Below are 19,844 nucleotides of genomic sequence, written 5' to 3'. Positions count from 1 at the left end.
CGCAGCTGCTCGGTTTAATCTTCCCCGCGGGGGTAAAAAAACCGCTCGGAACTGTGGAACTGATGAAGCAAGGGAAATTCTGAGGAATTCTTTTTACCGTAGCAAATGCCCTTTGCAAACAAGGCATTGCTCATAGAGGTAGAGGTACAGCGCTGCCCAAAACTGTAAGAGAACTAGATTAGTTTTAATGATACAAACAGTTCAGCAAAGATGTCCTTGTTAAGCACTGAACGTATTTTGCATGATATGTGTATTTTATGCTTTGTTTCAGGAATGCAGTAAAAAACAGAAAAATGATGATACACAGAGTACATCAGTTGATGCATTGAGTTCAAATGATGGTCTTGAAGAGGTAATGTTACTTCTGAAAATTGTAATATAATCTTATCGGTATATTTTTTTGTTTTGTACCCCGAAGGAGGTATAGGTAGGTAACTTTAAAGTACTAAATACAACACTAATCAACAAGCAGTTATAAGCAATACGAGCGCTTCTGGACATAACATGAGAATCGAGAATCTTAAAAAAAAGGTGAAATTAAAAAAACCCTTATTATGGGAACACAAACCAGAAATTGAAGTTCTAAAAAAAATTTTATTAAAATCTTGTATCAAGTGTTCAAAACAGAGACAGCTTGTAAGGAGAAAAGAGAAGTTTTGGTAGTACAAGTGCACAAAATGTCTCTATTCTTTATACTAGACAAGCTTACAGGTCACCTCCTGCTCTTCATCAAGTAACTTTCCCAGGGAGTGTGTTCTTAATTGAAGGAATTTTTTTTTTTTTTGCAAGTAGTCCAGTTATATTACACTTATGTCCAAGTGTTCCTTCTTCCCACAGATAAGCTGCCAATGGTACTGTAGCCAGAAGTATGAAACTCTTGATCTCACAGTATATGTTCAGTGTAATTGTAGGATTGCATTCAGTTTGGTTTACCTCCTAAAAAGCCAAAGCCATCTTGCTCTTAGAGAGGCATCTGGCTATTGAAGAGGTTTAATAGTTCAAGTAAAAGTTGCTTGGTAGGTTGATGGGGACTGTCAGCACTGAAATGCAATGCAAATCAAGTTACTAGAACATGGACTAGGGGGCTAAATTTAGATCTGTGTTTACACGTAAACATTTTTCAGTTTCACAGTAATAATAAGAGGAGAGCCATGAAGAGGAATGGCACAAATTATTTTGGTTACTTCTAAGTAATCTTGAATGTTATGAAGGTGTCATGGATTGTCATGTTTTAAACAAAACAGTGATGGCATGTTGGCTTTTCAGCTGGGTCATTGCAGAGGTCTTGAAAATTGCTTGATCATTACTAAATATTTGCTTACTTTTCTTTCCTTCCAGAAAAATGAGTTTGATACATTGGCTAATGCTAAAATACTCCTTAGTGACTGCCTAGCTTGTGACAATTGTATGACATCAGAAGAAGGAGCTAGAGTTTTCCAGCAGAATCAGAAGGAGCTCTTTCGTATTCTAAACCTTAATAAGGTAAAGTGACATAAACAATAACACACAGTTTTCTGTGAAGAGGTGGCAATTACAGAATGACTAAGCAGCTTGGTTTCCCAAGGCAGATAATGTGAAGATTTGTCAAGATATGCTTTTTCCAAAGAGGAAGTGAAAGCTTCAAGCAAGATGAACATTAGAGTACTTAAAATAGTTTTGCACTAGATAGGCATAGCACTTAACCTAAATGCTGGAGGAAAGTTACTGCAAGTGCAGAAGAAACATTTTTAGAAAATGCAACTACCTCAGTACTCTAGTAAGAAAGTAGTCTGTGGTTCAATGTTCATAAATACATCTTTGTTACTAGGACAGTTCTGGGTGGTTTTGGTGCCAATGTATCTACATAATACAAAGTTACCTAGGCATGTTTTTGAAAGCAGAATTGGTTTAATATATATTTGAGCCGAGTATACTTGGAGCAGATTTTTTTTTTTGGTCCGAGTTCTTAGAACGCTTTAATAAGTTTTGCTACTGCTGTCTTATTTTCTGCTAAGATCTAGATTTCCTGGAAGCTAGTTGCAGTGTACAGTGCTCAGTTCTTTAGATCTTGATACTGAATTAGTTTAATTCTGCTCCAGGCTTCTGTGTCCTTACTTGGTATGAAATAGCTACCAGAATTGATGTGTTTTGTTAATCTGTATGTGTGTGTCATAAATAAGAGGATTGATTACATAGTGATTCAATTTTCTTAGAACTGGTTTAACTCTTCATACGTTATGATGTTATCATACCTGAGAAAAAAGGAAGAAAAGGAGGGGGAGTGTTTTGGGTCAGAATGATCCTATTAAGAGAACCTGAAGTCTACACTAGGGAGGCAGCCAGGTACCAAAAGAGGACTGTAAGCAAGAGAGATGCCTTCTAGGCAGTCAGAAGCTTTACTTGAAGGGTCGCTATACAAACTATGGTCTCTAACTTTTTTAGGGTGACTTTTGTCTGTTGCATAGTTACAGTTTGTCTTCCAAGGGTTCCACTAGTGTGGAAAACATCCCAGCTGAAACACAAGATTCATCTTCAAACAAATATCACAGTCATTAGAGCTGTGCAATTGCACATCATCTTGGGTATTTTAAAAGGGTTCTTCAATGTCTACAAATGCTGGTTTGTGAAAGGTACTTATCTTGCCAGTTTCCCTCAACAACTTCAGTGATAGAGACATTGGAGCCTTACCAAAGGATCACATCTCTAATTTGCTGGGTTGTATTTGTAACTTCAAATGCCCATGCTCCTGTAAACATTAGTTTCTCATTAATGTTTAAACAGACAGCTTTTTTTGTGTTTGCTAGAATGTTTCTTATTGCTAGAACATCATAGGTGATGAATGTCTCTTAACTTTCCTTGTGCCATTAGGAGACCAACCACATAATTCTCCTAAAAAGGATGGATTCCCCCGAGTTATATAAAAGAAACATCTACAGATGATAAGAGATGAACATTGGCAGGATCAGAGGAACATCCTGTCCTGCCCTTGGGAACCTTGGCTGTTGTTTCCTAGAGGTGTTAATGATTTGACCCACAGAAGCATAGGACACTGAGGAATAACTTCAGGAATGGAAAAGGGAGGGAAAGTAGGGAGCCTTACCCTGTTGTAATTACATACCTTGTTTTCTTTGTTTCTGTTTTGTTTACCAGAAATGTGATACCTCAAAACACAAAGTGTTGGCAGTGTCTATATGCCCTCAGTCATTGCCTTATTTTGCTGCTAAATTCAATCTCTCTGTGAATGATGCAGCCAAGAGACTCTGTGGCTTCCTCAAAAGTCTTGGTAAGTTTGACAGTGGAGCAGAAAGGGGAGATTATTTAGGTTTTTTTGCTTCCTCAGCAGAATTCTGTTATGCAGTCATAAAATGCCATTGCACAATCTAGCTTAGAGTTTGATATACGCACTCTGTGATATTAATGACAGTGCACCAGCATGACATACACCAATTTCAGAAATGGATTGGTGGCATTAGCCTATTGCTAGTAAAGGTCACAGAATAGAAGGACATTATACAACTGTCTTCAAAACCTTTGCTACCAAGAAATCAGGGAGAGTTTTGTCATGAGCTTCCAATAAGATTTCCCCTTATTTTGTAACTCGAGGGAAGAGGGATTTCTTATCCAAAATGCCTTCCAGTCCTTCTGACACATTATATCTCTAGAAGATTCTCAGTTCTGCTTTTTGTGTAATTTGAAATTACATGCAAGAACTGTTGCATCTGCTTATTTTACATTCAGGTTACATTTCCTTTGGTCTTTATACTGTATATACAAATTTTATTTAAAAAACAAACCGCACTTTGCCTATAGGTTTGGGTTTTATGTACTTGAGGGAGGAAGGAAAAAGACAGTAATAAAAACCTATAAGGTGTTTCCTCCATATATTTATTTTTCATAGTTTTTATACATTTCTCTCCCCAGTATGTTTCCTTCCTCTAAAAGGAGCGCTGAGTTCTGGTGTGCCCCACTTAGAATGTGTTAATTATCTATGCCTCACTTGCTGCGAGGACGTGCTCAGTATTACGTAGGCATATCAGGAGTATGTTGCTAAATAAGCAGACAGGTGGTCTCTGCTATGTTAGTGATAGGCTCGTGTAGCTTTGCAGGCAACTTCAGCAGTGGAAGATAGGCCTCTTAGCTGGGTATGTTTTTTGTGGGTAATGGTATGTGACTTCAGCATGCCTTGAAAAGAATTCTCCTTTTCTAGAGTCGCTGCATATAGCCCAGGAATCGTAAAATTTCATTCAATTAATAAGCAAATATATGCTGGAAGGAAGCAGACAACTATTTGGAGTATTGGTAGTCAGCATTAGCAAGTTGATGGGTCCGTTTATATTCATAACATAGAAGATAGCTTTTCAATGTATGACTTTTATTTTTGACTCTACTGTTTGTGAAAATTTGGAGAGGGGAGAGAATATACCCGTTGATCCTCCAAGGTTTTGGAGGAACTTGCAAAGAAGCCTGTGAGATGGAAAACATTCTAGTAATTCACTGTCCTTACTGCCTTCTTTCATAGGGGTGCATTATGTATTTGACACCACTATAGCTGCTGATTTCAGTATCCTGGAGAGTCAGAGGGAATTTGTGCAGCGGTATCAGCGGAGGAACCAGGAGGAGCATGCCTTACCCATGTTTGCCTCTGCTTGCCCTGGTGAGAACTGATTTCTCCAACCTTCCTGCACTTCAGCCCAGTCTCACTGGAACTTCCAAGGAACTAAGGGAAGGGTGGTTTCATTTGGGAGCCTTATCTAACTTACAGCACTTAATATATCACACACAGTACTTGTTAGCAGTAACGCTGATCATCCTTAGTGCCTTGCAGTGTGTTGCTAGATGGGCCTGTTTTTCATGGGCTGTTGGGAGAGCAGAATTTGTTTCCAACAGCCATTGTCAGCTTTGCTGTTTGTAAGTGGGGTGCCACAGACATAAATGTGAATCGTGAAGACAAAGAATGGGTGTGATCATGCCCGGTAAGGAAGATGTGCTAGTTCAGTGTAGGGCCTTACACAAGCAGATGGAAAGGTTGCTGTAAATCCCCTATCTGCATCTTACAGTTGTCTTCTGTTTGAGCTGTGTAAAAGGTAAGGAGTGTAAATTCAGTTGTTGGTCTTCAAAAAAAAAAAACCCAACAAACAAACCAAACCAAAACCTTACTGTAGTCCACAGCCTCTGACAATACAAAGAACCTGAACTACCGATTTCCTATGCTAGTGTTTGTATGTGGCATTTATTAGTCAGTTGTATTTCTCATCACTTCTGTGAAAGAAGCATATATTGCATATGAATCTCTGGGTAATGAAACTGAGATTTCTAGTGCTTTTGTGTAAGACCTTTAGGAGAAATTAATCAGAACTGGAATTGAGGAGTTAGTGACTCCTGCCTCTGTGTCCAAATCACAAAGTTTAACGTGACATTTCCTTATTGAAAAGAATCTTTAAAGAGCTTTGCTAACTGATAAAATTAAACCACAATCTCTATTATTTTAGCAAAATTTTGAACTTGCCACTTAAGCCTAGGGGGAAGTAGCAAGTGACATTACTCTTAATGACTGTGAGATGGTTATGTCTAACACTTAGAAAATAATTCCCGCTTGAAATGTCACGGACTTGACTCACTAAATGTCTTGCCTCTGAGAATTTTGTACCTGAGAACTTGTTCTGTTATGAACAGAACCTGCACTTAAAACTGAAAAGATGTAGAACATTCAGTCATTGTTTACTTTTTCCATTTGTTAGCACACTGTCATTTCAGTTTCAGTCACATTCCTAAAAAAGCAGTATCAAAAAGGAGGTAAAAGTAACTCCTTTGCCTAAGCCCCACCCTTAACTCCACACTAAAGTTCATGGTATTGCTTTTCCAAAAAATACAAAAATGTTTCTTTCTAGCTTTGAAGTAAGTGAATTGCATCCTTTAAAGAAGTTACAATGACAAGAGACTGAGTTAGTTGCATTTGGTGATCCCCAGAATCTACTGTTGTCATTGATTTAAAAGTTTAAATACTGATGCTTTAATTGTACTTTTGTGTGTTCTGTAGTGGAAGTATCTGGGTTACACTTTAGGAATTACATATGTATTACAAGGAAGAGTCTCTTTTTTTTCTTTTTTTTTTTTTTTTTTTTTTCTGTTACTACTATCTTAGTGTTACCTCCTGTCTTCAGGAGCAGACATACTGTATGCTGCTGCTTTTTCATGTAAAACCTGCAAAGTTGAAACAACCCCCCTAGTACTTAGCTTTGTCTTGTTGTACGTGGTTCACTTAAAATTCAAGACCTGATAATTTCTTTTAGAACTTCTTCTGAGATAACTTTAATTTTCTTCGTCTAGAAACAGAGCTCAGATTATCTGCTGCTCTCATTGGAAGTACTTTAAAATAGTTAATGGAACACTTTTCTTGTATCTTCTACAGAAGATTGTTTCCATTTTCAGTGCTAGTTACGATGTTAACATCTATACCACAGCAGATAGCTAACAGAAGCATGGGTGCTTTCCATCTCGTGGAAAACTGAATAGAAATAATCACTGTAAATACATTCTGAAAGCATATGGTATTTCATTCCTGTTGACAGCAACCACAGAAGAAAAGTCATCGTCATCTTTAAAGTAAGGTTGTTTGCTGTGTTTCCTGAATTTAATTGTCAGGGTACATTTTCTGTTCCTCATTCTCCTTCCTCTCTCTTACCCCCAGATTACATAATTTTATCCCAGGACTATTTTTTACTGGCTGTGTTTATCACAAAATGTTTTTTTATATAGCTCTGAAGATGCAAGGTCATTGTGAACTCAAGTTAACTGCTTTCCTCTTACTTATCTTTGGGTGTAACTTTCCATAGAAATATCACCCTCTGCAGGAGTGCTCTGTGGTGTAAAATCTACCAGGAGCAAAAGAGCATAACCTGATAAAAGGATGTTTTACTGTCTCTGCCTGAATTGTTCTTACCTCCTCTTCTTGCTGCTCCCTTAAGAGCGAGCTAATTTTTTTGTTTGTTGTTTTCTGTTGAAAGTACAAGAGTGTAACTACTTATTGTATATGTAATGTGTCAGAAGTAATGAGTTTTCTTCCTTAATCTACCAAACCGGTAAGCAACATGAATCACTTGCTCTCTGAACCAGGCAGCATTTTTAGTGCATGGCCAGCCTCTGTGAACTCCCTGAACAGGTCAGTGGGGCAGGCTTACAGCATAAGTAGGAATAGCATAACTACTGAGGATTCAGGTGTTTTTTTCCCAGTCAACTAAACCAATTTATTTTTACAGGTATTGGGGGGGAGTACAGTAGCAAAAGTTTTCTTAGTTTTTCTGCAGTTTATGCTGATGTTTATATCATGCATCTTTGTGATCTACTCACAATAAACCACAAAAAAGAACGTGTTCTGAAATACACCTGCAAGAATTTGTACAGGGGTTTGTAGGGGTTTCTGGTTGTTCTGTGATGCTAACACAAGCCAACAAATGAATCTGAATGAATTGATGAAGGGTCTGTATGAGTACAGAGGTACGCTGATATAAGAACTGGCTATCTTTGGCTTCATGTAACTGTGGCTCTGGAATTCAGCCCTGCTGATGAGTAGGCAGAAACAGCTCGTGCGTCTGTGAAGTGCAGATAAATGCTTTGTGTTGCTCATTCACCAGGGCTGCTTATGTAATTAAACAGTGACTAATGGTCACTGTGGAGCTGGAACTACTAGGCACTTGTTCCATCTATTGCAAGGAAAGAAACAATTTAAAAAATTGCTTTGGACAGTATCTTCCAGAAATCTTTTGGGATTTAGTTAAACTTTCTTATAGTTCATGACTACGATATCTAAAACATTCCAATTCTAAAAACCAGCCTCATGGCAGAAGTGCTGTGGTGATTAATGGTAGTCATAGTTGCAGTACATAAGGGAAGGACCTTCCAGAAATGCTACTAAAGTACAGGGAACTGTGGTTTTTAAAACTGTCCTTATTTTGTTTGGAGCAGTTTTTGTTCTATTTTGACAGCAATTGGGAGTAAAGCCATATAAGAAATAGGATATACATATTGTGCAGAATATGTGGCTTGGTACAAAGCCTAATACAGCCTCTGTACCAAGCACCAAGAAATTAAGTCCTTTGTTGCAGGTAATATCTTGGCCTTAAAGTCCCAATTAAAGTTGGACATTAAGCAAAGTTCCTATTCAGAGTCTAGCAATTGAGCACAGTTCTGACATGTAAATCCCTGAGTCCCTAGCTTTTTCTACAACAGAAATGAATGCTTGTTGAAGATGATACATGTCTCTGAGATTTTTCCATGGAGACCAGTGTCTGTTAATCTTGAAGCCTATACTTTAACAAGAACAGGGAATATTTAAACAGCTGGAGGATCCTTATGTTTCCCTAATGCTTATACTTTCTCATTTTCATCAGAAAAATTCTATATTACACTAGAAAAACCACTTCTCTACTATAGAGTGACAAACAATCTGAACACTGCTTGGATTCCAGTTATGTGCTGCCATTGGCCTTTGTGGCAGTGTTCTGACTTGAAATGAACACCTGGTAATGCTTAAGCTTAAGAATTAACATGCAGGTTTTACCTTTCCTGGGCAGCATGTGCTTCACAGCAATTTTTCTCTTTATGTAAACATTGTAATCCATTTGAAGATAAAAGACTTAAGTGTGATATTTTTCCTTATTTCTTAGTGCCAAAAGCAACACACTGCCCTAGAAGGCTGGGCCTAAAACTTCGGTGCAATTTAGGTATCTGCTTCTCAGTTCATGTAGGCGAAGCAAAAAGTTCTCAATCCTTGGTGTGAGAGATTCTGGGCTGTTGTTTTCAGTGCCTAAGAGAGAATTGCACACTCAACTTAATCTGCTCATTTGTCAGTTCCTGTTCTGGCAGGTGGGGAATAATATCATAGCTGAAATGCTGAAAGGAGTCTGCTGAAAGGGAGGGGGGCTCTTGGGTAACTAAGAATGTTGAACACAGAGATTGCAGTTGATTACTCTGTGTGATTGAGAGTGTGGGTGTTTCTAAAGAAGGTGTGGCTACTCTAACAATAGTAAAAGAAGCCATTTTTTTCCAGGCTTAATCCATGTGCATCTTGTGATAATGCTTCCATGTGACTCTTCTGTTCTAGAGGAGGCAAGCTGGGTGCATGGATATTAAATCTCAGGAAACAGAAGGTTACAGTTAAGCAGCTAACAGAGTACATTTGTTGTAGTTTCTGGTGATCCAAGGTCTGAGGTCTAAAAAGTCAACTTACTCTTTGTTAGCTGGGGTCCTGTTCTATTTGCTTTGTTAAATCTATACATTAGAAAGGGTCATGAAGTTCACAGTGGCTTCTAGGTCTAGAATTAATGACACTGTGAATTATTGATAGCCAACTGTAAAGCATTATTAACAGAGCTTCAAGGTTTCCTGTAGTTCCCTAGGTGAGGCTTCCAGCCTACATGGAAATGTCCCACCTGCCTTGAAGGGGGTTTCATTTTTAAGTGATGTTCTGTAACTGCTGCCACTTTACCATGTTTCTGTGTTAATTTGTTGTCTAGCTGTGATTTTTTTTTCTGTTGTTCTAGGTTGGATCCGGTATGCTGAAAGGGTACTTACCAATCTTGTGACCTCTCACATTTGCACTGCAAAGTCTCCACAGCAGATCATGGGCTCCCTGGTGAAGGGCTACTTTGCCAGGCAGCAGGTAGGTAATTCCAATTTTTTTTTACCATTATACTCTTATAAAAAGATGGGCTAGTGGGTTTTAGTACAGAAATATAAGTCTTAGTGTATTGTAAAGTGATAAAGCATCTTCCTAAATCGTTTGTGCTTTACTTGAAGAATAAATGGTGCTCTGCTGCCATACAGGTGGCAATGGTAAGAAGAATATACAAAGAACCTCATTTCATGTGGTGTGGTGTGAACTGGCAGCAATCCTTGTGCTCCCGGTGCAACATGGATTTAGATATTTATGGATAAAATTAAATCCAGGGTAGCTAAAGAGATTCTTGTCCAATGCTGTTCTATAGCACAGCCAAAACAGTGGAGTGGAGAAGAATAGTGTAGAGATTGCCCTGTTATCCGGGATCACTAAAAGCATTCTATCCTGGAAACTGAACTTTATCTTCTCAATTTTGTACATTGAACAAGTTGCTGTTCTTTCCACGTAGCATAATTAAATTCAAATACATCCACATGATATAGGAAGGTATTTCTGTCTCTGCATTGATGGGCTTGCTGTGGATTAAAGTGACAGCTAGAAAACAGAATTCTGAAGTCCTGACTTGCATTCACTTGCTAAGGCAATCAAAAGCTGCAGAAAATGTGGTCTGAAGGAATAAGTAAAAGTTTCAGCCGGAAGACTGACTTTGGATGTCTTTGTGTCTTCTGGCAAATCATCTGTGTGTGGCAGTCTTTAAATTTAATTGCTAGGGATTGCTTACTAGTATTACCTGCATAGAGTTAATGATCCTATTTTTGTCCTTGTCATCCTTCAAGCTGTCTTCTGCTTTTCATGGAGTTCACATGTGTTCTCTTCTGTGTTCCACAGAACTTGTCTCCTGATAAAATTTTCCATGTAATTGTGGCGCCTTGTTATGACAAAAAACTGGAAGCCTTGCGGGAAGATTTCTACACTGCCTTGTATAATTCACAAGAAGTTGATTGTGTTCTGACATCAGGTTAAATCTTCTTTAAACTTACTATTTATAAAGATACAAGTGAATCACCATTGTTAGAATAGCTTTTATGCCAAACTTTGCTTTTTTCAAGACTGCTTTAGTTGTAAGGTTGGCACTTTTTTTCTGCTTTAAAAATAAGTACATGTTTTTGTGCTGCTGGTAGTATAGGTATTGTCTGGGAAGGCAAAGTGGAAAATAATTTCCTTCTGAGTTCATATTAATCTGAAAACAAGATTCAGGTATTCACTTTTGTCAGCCTCTTGAGAAAGGTAAGAGTTGTGTAAATCCATATTTAAAGTCTTTCTTGTCTATTGGATCTCCACTGGGATTGTTCATAACATCACAAATGCATGACACCAGTGGCTTTTTGGTATGGCTCTTCTCTTTAGGCTTAACATCCAAACTGTGTATCCTCCTTTTTCCCCTGCAGTGTAGAAACATCTTCCAAACTCTACCTAACAGAAAGGCTAAAGATAGTGTTATGCAAAGTTTGGAGCAAGCTGAAGGCCCTTTTCTTCAGGGCTGGAAGTGTCAGCCTTCTCAGTTACTGGAGGGAACTGACTGTAGTAAAGAACTGGAGAATGACTGTAGCACATATAGGTGTTGAGATATTGATCTCTTAAACAGAGGCACAGCATGTGCATTTTGCTTTGTGTTGAAAGTAAAATGTCATGTGTTTTCCTACAGGTGAAATTGTCCAAATAATGGAACAGAAAAATGTGTCTATGAAAGATGTGACTGAAGTAGCTGTAGATAGTTTGTAAGTAGTTTTGTTGTGGATTGCTTCCTTATTCCTGTATTTGATGACAGATAACACCACCTTTGAGCGTACTCAACATAAATGTAAAACTTCTCAAAAATATGGTTTTTCTTTTTCAAGAAAAAAAGCCTGCGTCAGAGCTTCAGTATACTAAAGCCTCATCCTTTATATAGTGGCCAAAAAATCCCAAAGTATTCTCTTCAATCTTCATTACTATATATAAAAGTAATATGAAACCGATAATATAGCACTGTATACACTGTCTGAAAACAAAGCAGGTAATTCGAGATTATGACCCTGATCTAGTGACTCCTTTAAAATTTATAATTTTAGAAGATTAGTGTAGCTCCTTATTTATATTTTAATGTAGTGATATTAGATTTGACTGTAGCAAGTTCACAGCTTGCTAGTAAGTGTGACTGTCTGAAGGGGTTGACCCCGTTCAGAGCTCTCCTGTGCCTGAGCTTGTATAAGGCTGAGCAGTTTCATTTGCCCCCCTCCAACTGTCTGGCCTCACACAAAGATGCTGGGATGCAGTCATGGGGTTGACCATCTGTTCTGTGCTTCCCTCCCATTCAGAGCAGCATCTTGACAGTAAATTTCCACTTCCCCTAATATGTTCCTGTAGAATTGACAGAAGCAGCACCCTTTCAGGAAATGGTAATTAATTGTTTTTATACTGAAAACAGCAGTTAGTTTTTCAAGATTAGATAAAATTGAAACATGCTTTAGGTGAAAAATCACAAAAAGCATTGAAGAGATTTTTGTTTGCTTACTGTATGACTGGCTCAGAAAGCAACATGCATGTTGTTTTAATTCTCAGGCTTAGTTACAAGGGCTGGTCTCACTGCTCACTGATCTTTGTTCAAGTGTGACAGATGTTACTTGGTATCTTTCCAAAGTGGCCATAATGGAGCAATAAACATGCTTTCTTGCATAAAATAGAAAGCTCTGGAAATTTTAAAAAAATCCTTTTCATTTTCAGTTCATGTCCTGCTTGGACCTTGTCTAAACTGGAGAAATTTAAGTGGTACAGTGGTAACATTTTCAGAGCTGTGTTTGTAGGGTAGCCCCAGCTCCCGTGATTACTTCTACCAGAGATTGCTACACAGAATGAGAATTACATAAAGTTCTTACAGACATAATCGCACAGAGATGGTCATTTATTTCTAAATCAGCCTGTCCAAGGAAAGAACAAGCTCTTTACTCTGAATATACTTGTTTTATTGGATCAATTTATTTCGGAAAATAATTTTAAAAGAACTGATCTGGTAATACTGGTTCAGGCTGTGAGACCTGATGACATAGATTTTTTTTGCTCTCATGCCCTAAAAGTAGATTTTGTGGAGAAATTTATGTAACTCAAACTCCTTGTCTTAAAACAAGTCCCAGCACAGCAGCAACTTTTGGTGCTTGGTATTAAAGCAGTGGTATGAACAAAACAGCTCATGTTTGAGTTCTCAACTCGCTTTTGTATCTAGAGAATCACAGAATCACACAGAATTGTCTAGGTTGGAAAAGACCTTGAAGATCATCTAGGCCAATCATTAACCTAACACTGACAGTTCCCAGCTACACCAGATCCCTCAGCACTATGTCGACTCTACTCTTGAACACCTTCAGGGATGAGGACTCCACCACCTCCCTGGGCAGCCCATTCCAACGCCCAACGAGCCCATTCTGTAAAGAAATGTTTCCTAATATCTAGTCTAAAATATGCTAAGAATGCTAACGAATAGCAAAGCAAAAAACGACAGCCACCAAAAGTTGCAATAGTTCTTAAGTAGATGCAATGGCATAGCATATAGGGGATAGGCATACTGAACTTGTAAACTTCAGCTCTTTAGTGATTAAAATATTTCTCTGTCATTATGAAAACTTCAGCATTTTTGCCAGTAAGGTAATTTTCACTTTTGTTTTGTGGTTGAACACTGTGCCTGGCCTGCTGCTCAGGCAAGAGCTAGCAACATAGGCTAGGAAAGGTCATGGCTGGATGTTCTGGGAAGAAGGTCGCTAGACTGCAGCTGGAGAGGCTTTTACATGTATGAGCAAAGGACATAATCTGTCCATTTGCTAATCTGAAGAGAAATATCTCCTCCTGAAACTAGCATTGCCACACCCCCCTGTCGATCCTTTGTCAGAAAGGAACATGAGGCTGTAGAGATGTGGTCTTTGGCCATCACCCGCACACATCCCAGTAGTTTATACTACAGCAACATGTGCTCCCCAGTGCTGGTTTTAACTAGGGGACAGGTGAACCTCCAGGTGACTGCAATGCCCACTGGATATGATCTCATTAATTTTATTTCCTGAACTATTGTGTAGCACTTATCTAAAGGTACAGTGTTTTTTCCTGCTTGCAACTGTACTGATACTTGTTATTTGAGTGGCACAGTGTTACAGGCTGTGACAGACAGCTCTGGGAGCAGGAGAATTCTTCATGAGCAAAGGCTTCTAACTTCTGAAGTACTTCTGTATTTTCACATGCTACAAATTATTTTTTTCCCAAAAGTGTATGTTAAAGGGAATGGCTGTTAACCAAGTCTTTAGGCTGTGCTGAATGTGCATTCTTATAAATAACTGTTGCTTGAGGTTTTTGAACATGGAAAGCCCTGCATCCTTTTATATTTTTTTTTCATTTTATTTTTTCCATCGTTTTACTGCTGTCCTAGATAGTTCAAATTTTTATAAGCTGTAATAAATAAAAATGTTAACATGTTCTCACTCACTGCTATAAAACTCTTTTTGGGGAGGAGACAGAAGGGGAAAAACACACTACTTTATTGAAGTGAAGGAATGAAATTTTTGAGTTGATCTATTTTTCTGTTGTTTTCTAAGGTTTGATGATATAAAGGAGGGAGATGTAGTAAGGCATGATGGGAAGAGGTCCGATGGTTACCTGGAGCACATATTTAAACATGCTGCAAAGGAGCTTTTTGGCATGGATGTCAAGGAAATCACCTACAAAGCATTAAAGTAAGTTAAAGTTTTGTATCCTTGTCACGTAAGGTGGACTAGTTAGAATAGAGTATTTTCAGTTGGAAAGGACGTACAACGATCATCTAGTCCAACTGCACTTCAGGGCTGACCAAAAGTTAAAGCGTGTTAAGGGCATTGTCCAAATGCCTCTTAAACACTGACAGGCTTGGTGCATCGACCACCTTGCTCGGAAGCCTGTTCCAGTGTTTGACCACCCTCTTGTTAAAGAATTAGTTTCTAATATCCAGTATAAACCTCCCCTGGTTTAGTTTTCGCTACAGTGAACCCTAATGCTGTTATTGCTAACCTGGCTCTTTTTCTGCTTGGCAGTTGCGTTATAAACCTGTAGATTTCTTGCTGTAAAGTAGCTCCTGCTAGCTTTACTTTTATTAATAACTTACCTGCCCTTAAAAAATAAGTATAATTCTGTTCTAAAAATTCAATCCTAACTTCTGCTTAGCTCAGTTTAGAAACTGGAAGAGTTGACTTTAATCTTAGTGTTACACTTGTGCTCTTTAGAGTGTCTGAATGCAAACCAGCACAGTTGGGTCATCCCTTTGGTAATGTGGGAGTTTAAAATGTATTCTGTGTGTCTTTACAGGAACAAGGACTTTCAGGAAGTTACTCTTGAAAAGGATGGTGAGACAGTACTGCGTTTTGCAGCAGCTTATGGTTTTAGAAATATCCAAAACATGGTTCTGAAGTTGAAAAAAGGAAAGTTTTTGTACCATTTTGTAGAAGTCCTTGCCTGCCCAGGAGGTAAGAATAGTTGTTGATCCGCAGTAGTTCCACACACATACCTTGAATTTCAAAGGAAAGTTGTCTTACAGGCACGCGCTTGATTTTGTTCCTTCTTAATTCTCTTCTTAATAATCTAAAATGCTTACTATTTAATGAACAGTCTGGAACACCAATTATGTGTGCGGGGTTGGCCCAGAAATTGATTGGGTTTTCTAAAATTAACCGCAATGTTATTTGCTCTCTTCTGACCTATAAATAAGTGACAGCATTGGCTCTCATGATTATTTCAAACCTCAGAGGAAATACTCTGAAGTGGTGGTTGTCAAGGGCAGGAAGAGACAAGGAACATTATTAAGATCATAAAACCATGGAGAAGGCAGAGAAAGATTGTTGATATAGAAACCTCATTTACGCTCAGATGATGTTGATATTGGAGTTGCTTTAAGGCAATACAAATGCTAGTAGTGGGGGGGGTGGTTTATGTAGAGACAACTTTTTTTTCTGTAGACAAGTATGAAAAAAACATTCTAAGTTAACATAAACTTTTTCTTCCTATCAAGTCTCCATCACCTTTGCGGCTTTTTTGTTTCCTTTTTTTTCCCCTAAGGGTGCCTAAATGGAAAAGGTCAGGCACAAACAGAAGATGGAAAACCAGATAAAGCACTGCTTAACCAGATGGAAGAAGTGTATGCTGCAATACCTGTTAGACTTCCAGAAACCAATGTGCACGTACAACAGATGTACCAGGACTGGCTGGAGGGCATGGACTCCAAGAAGGTCCAGGAAACTTTGCACACCAAATACAGTGCAGTAAATCAAACAGCAAACAATTTGGATATTAAATGGTAATGTCAAACGTGCAAAAGATTTGCTTAGGTTAGTTACAGATTCAGCACTGGAAACATTCTATGCAATTGCAGATGCTATGCACTAGCCGAGTGTATGAATGAGACGCTTCATAATTGTGGATTATTATTTGTGAAGAACCATTGCTTTTTAAAAACAAAAAGAAGTCTCCAAAAGCCCTGGTTCCTGCCATTGTCATTTATCTTTTACTGTGTGTAATCTCCCACCTTTAATGAATTTCTTTATTCAAAAACATGATCTTGCAAGGTACATAAGCGCTTTTTGCCAGGGACAGGGAGTGTAGTTCCCGATGAGGTTACTCACTTTACAAAACGGGCTCCCCCAAGAAGGTGAGATTATTTTACTCCTCCTCCTAGGTACTCTCTTTCATCACAGGAAAATAGTCATGGTGAATTTCAATATTGTTGCAGTTGTGAAGTAACTGGGATTTACTTGCCTTGTTAACAAAAAACAAAACCTTTACAGAAGAGACAGGTGTGTATATGGAGAAGTGTAAAGAATTTATCTATGCCTTCTATCTGTATTTTAACAAGAACTATTCTGTTCCAAGCTAGTCACCATTCCTTACTGATGTGGTATTTTGTAAGGAACAGGATGCTTCATATAAACTGGATTTGGGATGCTAATGCTAAATGGTTGTAATGCAATCCTTCATTTAAAATAGTTCCAAGTAGGTTGATTGGTACAAAAATAACTTTACTTTCCCTGTAAGTTTTCTTAAAAATGTGCAGCTAGGAAGAGTGGTGCTGCTTCCTTTGTCTGGCTTCTTTGTGAGAGTGAAATGTGCATATGCACTGTCAGGCGAGCACATTCATACCATAACTTTGCTAGATTTGCTGAGCCAGACTTAGAGCAGTCTTATTCTCTATTTCGGTATGCAGAATACCAGAGTGTTCTTTCATTTTTCTCCATGTTGACAGACTTCTGTAAAAATAACTTCATGCAGTGCCTCTGAAAAAAGTACTTAGCAATGCTTGTGAGCTCATCAAAAGTTACTATACCTTGGCATCATGAATTTTGGTGCATTTATTTAAGTATGCTGTAGAGGTTTCATTTAACAGACATCTTAAAGTGGTCTTTGCATGCAAGCTTTTCTGCAACTTCATGAGTTGTTAGAACGTGATGGATAAAAAAAAAATGAAACTACAATCAAACTTGTTCAGATTTTCCTTGTAGCATCAAATTTGTTCCCGATTAATGGCTGTTTGAAGCTAGCAAAGTTTCAGCTTTCCTTTTCCAGTCCGAAAGTGTGGATGGGCTTTTTTAATCATTTCAGGCAGTCTGAATGAATCTTCTTGGAAATTTCATAATGTTACAACTGCTTGTATGAGTAAGATCGAATACTGCAAAAACCTGTGTGTGTTTGAAATCCGCATTTAACTTGAAGACAGTGGGTGGGATAAAGGCATCAGTGAAGTCAGTGCAAGTTCCTGCATTGGCTAAACAACAGGGGCTCAAAAGGAGAGAGACAGGCTTAGGGATGTTACCCTGATGACAAGAGGGAGTTCTCTTCTTGTGAAGTTGTTAATAGAACTGCAGCTTTCAATTGGACCTCCACCTAAATAGCAAAACATTTCACTTTGAGGGATGTTTCTTTCAAGTGCAAATGAATTTGATTACTGTGCTACCTAAATGCAGACAATGAGATTATACCCATAAATTAGCCTTTGTAAGTTGTTCCTTGTTGTAATAAAAATGTTATACTTACGTGGTGCAATATCAGAACATCTACAGAAATCTACCTCTGTTCAGGAAGGGAGTCCAGACATCGTGGGAAGACCTATGTATAGCTGAAACTGTAATAAATGTCTGCTAAAGAAAGATGGTGGTGTTGCATGACATCTCTGAACATTACTTTTAGAAGCAACATTCAACTCCTTTGGTCTGATTTTTCTTTATCTGTCATGATTTCCTCTGAAAACTTAAAACCAGAATTATCTTGTAATAAAGGGGTCTGGTTCTGTTTGTACAGGCATATGTTTCTATGTATATATGGTTTATAGCTTGATGGCATGTTTAAATTATATTGCTTCAGTTCTTTGTATAGTATGCTTTTTTTTTAATGTGTGTATACTGGATGAAATGGTACGAAAAAGTTACTTGCTTTTCTGATGAAATCTTCTCTAAACTACAAAAGAGCTGCCTTGCTGTTCTGAAAGGATACCCTTGGACTGTTTGTACAACTTGAAAAATACTCCTCTTGTGTCGGTGGCACTGCTGTACATGTTCTCTTTTGCCATTACGCTCACCTGGCTGCAGGGAGAGCCTCGCTTCCCGTGCTGGTGGGAGACCCACCGGAGGGGCCAGCAGGTGAAACAAATCTGCCTACAACATACTGTGCTGCGCTCCCACTACAAGGGAAGTTGGTGGCTCAGTGCATAAAATAATTTCAGTCGAATTCACCATTTCTTCCATCTACTCAAGTGTTTTAACCTATGGAGATAGTAGCAATGTAAAAATCTAGTAGATTATTTGTCTGCCACAGTATTCCTTTCAGAGATGAGGAGGGCATCTAACTGGGCAGCTGTTAGTGGCTAGGTCGAATGTATGTATTATAACTAGTGACTTACAGTGACTGAGACTTGTCTCTCTTTTTTTGTCAACTTTTGTTTTATAAGACTTTTTGGAGTAAAACTGATTTTAAGTTTTTAAAGCTCCTTTCTTTAAAGTGCCAGTTTGAAAAAAAAATTTTAAAAATCATTTCCCTTAACTGTGATAACTCTTTCCCTCTCCATCTTCTTTCACTGAAATTTTAACATGTATCAGAAAACCTTGTTGCAACTTCATATATAGGGAAATGCTCACCTAAGATTTGATTCTGGCTTTTAAATCTACTGTTGAGAAGTCTTGTCATTGTTGATGTGTTTGTAGCCACACTTTCTGAAACTACAGCGTTATGTAGTTTCCTGATATGGTTTTGGCAACTAATAATTTTCATTGCTCCTGCCTTTTCAGCAATGGGAAGAGTTCCTGGTGTGGTCACAGCCAGAGTGCTTTACTTCTCAGTTGAATGTTGTGCTGAGACAATCTTGTCTCTAGATGATTTTTAGAAAACCCTAAATTGGCAGGATTGTGGGAAAGTAACTGGAAATGCTAAATTAATTTGGAAGTTGTCGGGGTATTGTTGACTTGAGCCTATCAAGTGCTTGATACCTTGGGTTATGGTACTTTATTCCGAGACTGCCACAACAAGGGACGGGCGTTGTGAAGTACTTTTGCTAGTCCTTCTCCAGTAAGTTTGCCTCTGCCACAGCACCGTGTGTTTGTCCGCTGTAGTTACTGGACGTGGACAGCCGTGAGCTATGCTATCACCTAGAGTAACAGATCTGTACGCAGCAGTCTCAACTCGATTATATTTGAATAATGTTCAGTTACCTGAATTTTGGTGCTTTGTATTCAAATGGAGCATGACCATGAATTGTCCTAAATAAATCTTGATACTGAACGATGTACTGATTCTGTCTCATTCTGTATAAAAGCTTAACTCTTTAAGTACCCTTTGTTTTAACAATTGAGCTAGTTTAGTGAGTTCAACATGAACACTTAGTAAATGCCATGTCAGCTCTTTATGAGCATTCTGAATTTACAGCTACACTTCAAACTGTGATAAAGGGAAGGAGAAGGTTGCTGAATAGCAGTAGGAAATGGTCATTTGCTCTCTATAATTGTGAAATAATAGATTGAATTGTTGCAAGGCAGACAAGTATCTAGTGGCTTTATAGCTCTCTTCCCTGGGAAGAACAACCTTGCTGGATGAAGCCAGTCGATGGGGGTTGACTAGTTACACACAAGTTTACTATAAACAGTTAAAATGCTGGTGTACTGGAACAGTAAAGATACTTGTTTGTGTGCAGCCTGATATTTATAAATGCAAGGGGGGGGGG

General features: G+C 38.3%; 1 protein-coding gene across 2 annotated transcripts; it reads left to right on the top strand.

Moving 5' to 3' along the window:
• Positions 1-271: 271 nt before the first annotated feature.
• NARF (nuclear prelamin A recognition factor) lies at positions 272-19,408 on the top strand. 2 transcript variants are annotated; one of them, XM_026861104.1, is made up of 10 exons: positions 272-352; positions 1,339-1,482; positions 3,130-3,262; positions 4,499-4,633; positions 9,519-9,637; positions 10,484-10,613; positions 11,301-11,373; positions 14,212-14,349; positions 14,954-15,111; positions 15,701-19,408. In XM_026861104.1, the coding sequence occupies exons 2-10, from the start codon at positions 1,408-1,410 to the stop codon at positions 15,940-15,942; spliced, it is 1,203 nt and encodes a 400-aa protein (XP_026716905.1). In that variant the 5' UTR covers positions 272-352; positions 1,339-1,407; the 3' UTR covers positions 15,943-19,408. The 2 variants fall into 2 exon arrangements, with proteins under 2 accessions (XP_026716905.1, XP_026716906.1); XM_026861105.1 differs by lacking the exon at positions 272-352 and adding an exon at positions 981-988.
• Positions 19,409-19,844: the final 436 nt, after the last annotated feature.

The sequence above is a fragment of the Athene cunicularia genome (assembly GCF_003259725.1).
Source record: "Athene cunicularia isolate RWA chromosome 18 unlocalized genomic scaffold, athCun1 chr18_part1, whole genome shotgun sequence".
In the NCBI taxonomy this organism is placed as follows: domain Eukaryota; kingdom Metazoa; phylum Chordata; class Aves; order Strigiformes; family Strigidae; genus Athene; species Athene cunicularia.
Note: the sequence above shows the minus strand (reverse complement) of the source record. Positions and strands in the feature narration are given on the sequence as shown.

Excerpts from the sequence above, each read along its gene's own strand:
- NARF (XM_026861104.1), top strand. The coding sequence starts at position 1,408 with ATGACATCAGAAGAAGGAGCTAGAGTTTTCCAGCAGAATCAGAAGGAG. Across the intron at positions 9,638-10,483 it reads GCTACTTTGCCAGGCAGCAG|AACTTGTCTCCTGATAAAAT; the intron begins GTAGGTAATTCC and ends TGTGTTCCACAG. Across the intron at positions 10,614-11,300 it reads TGATTGTGTTCTGACATCAG|GTGAAATTGTCCAAATAATG; the intron begins GTTAAATCTTCT and ends GTTTTCCTACAG.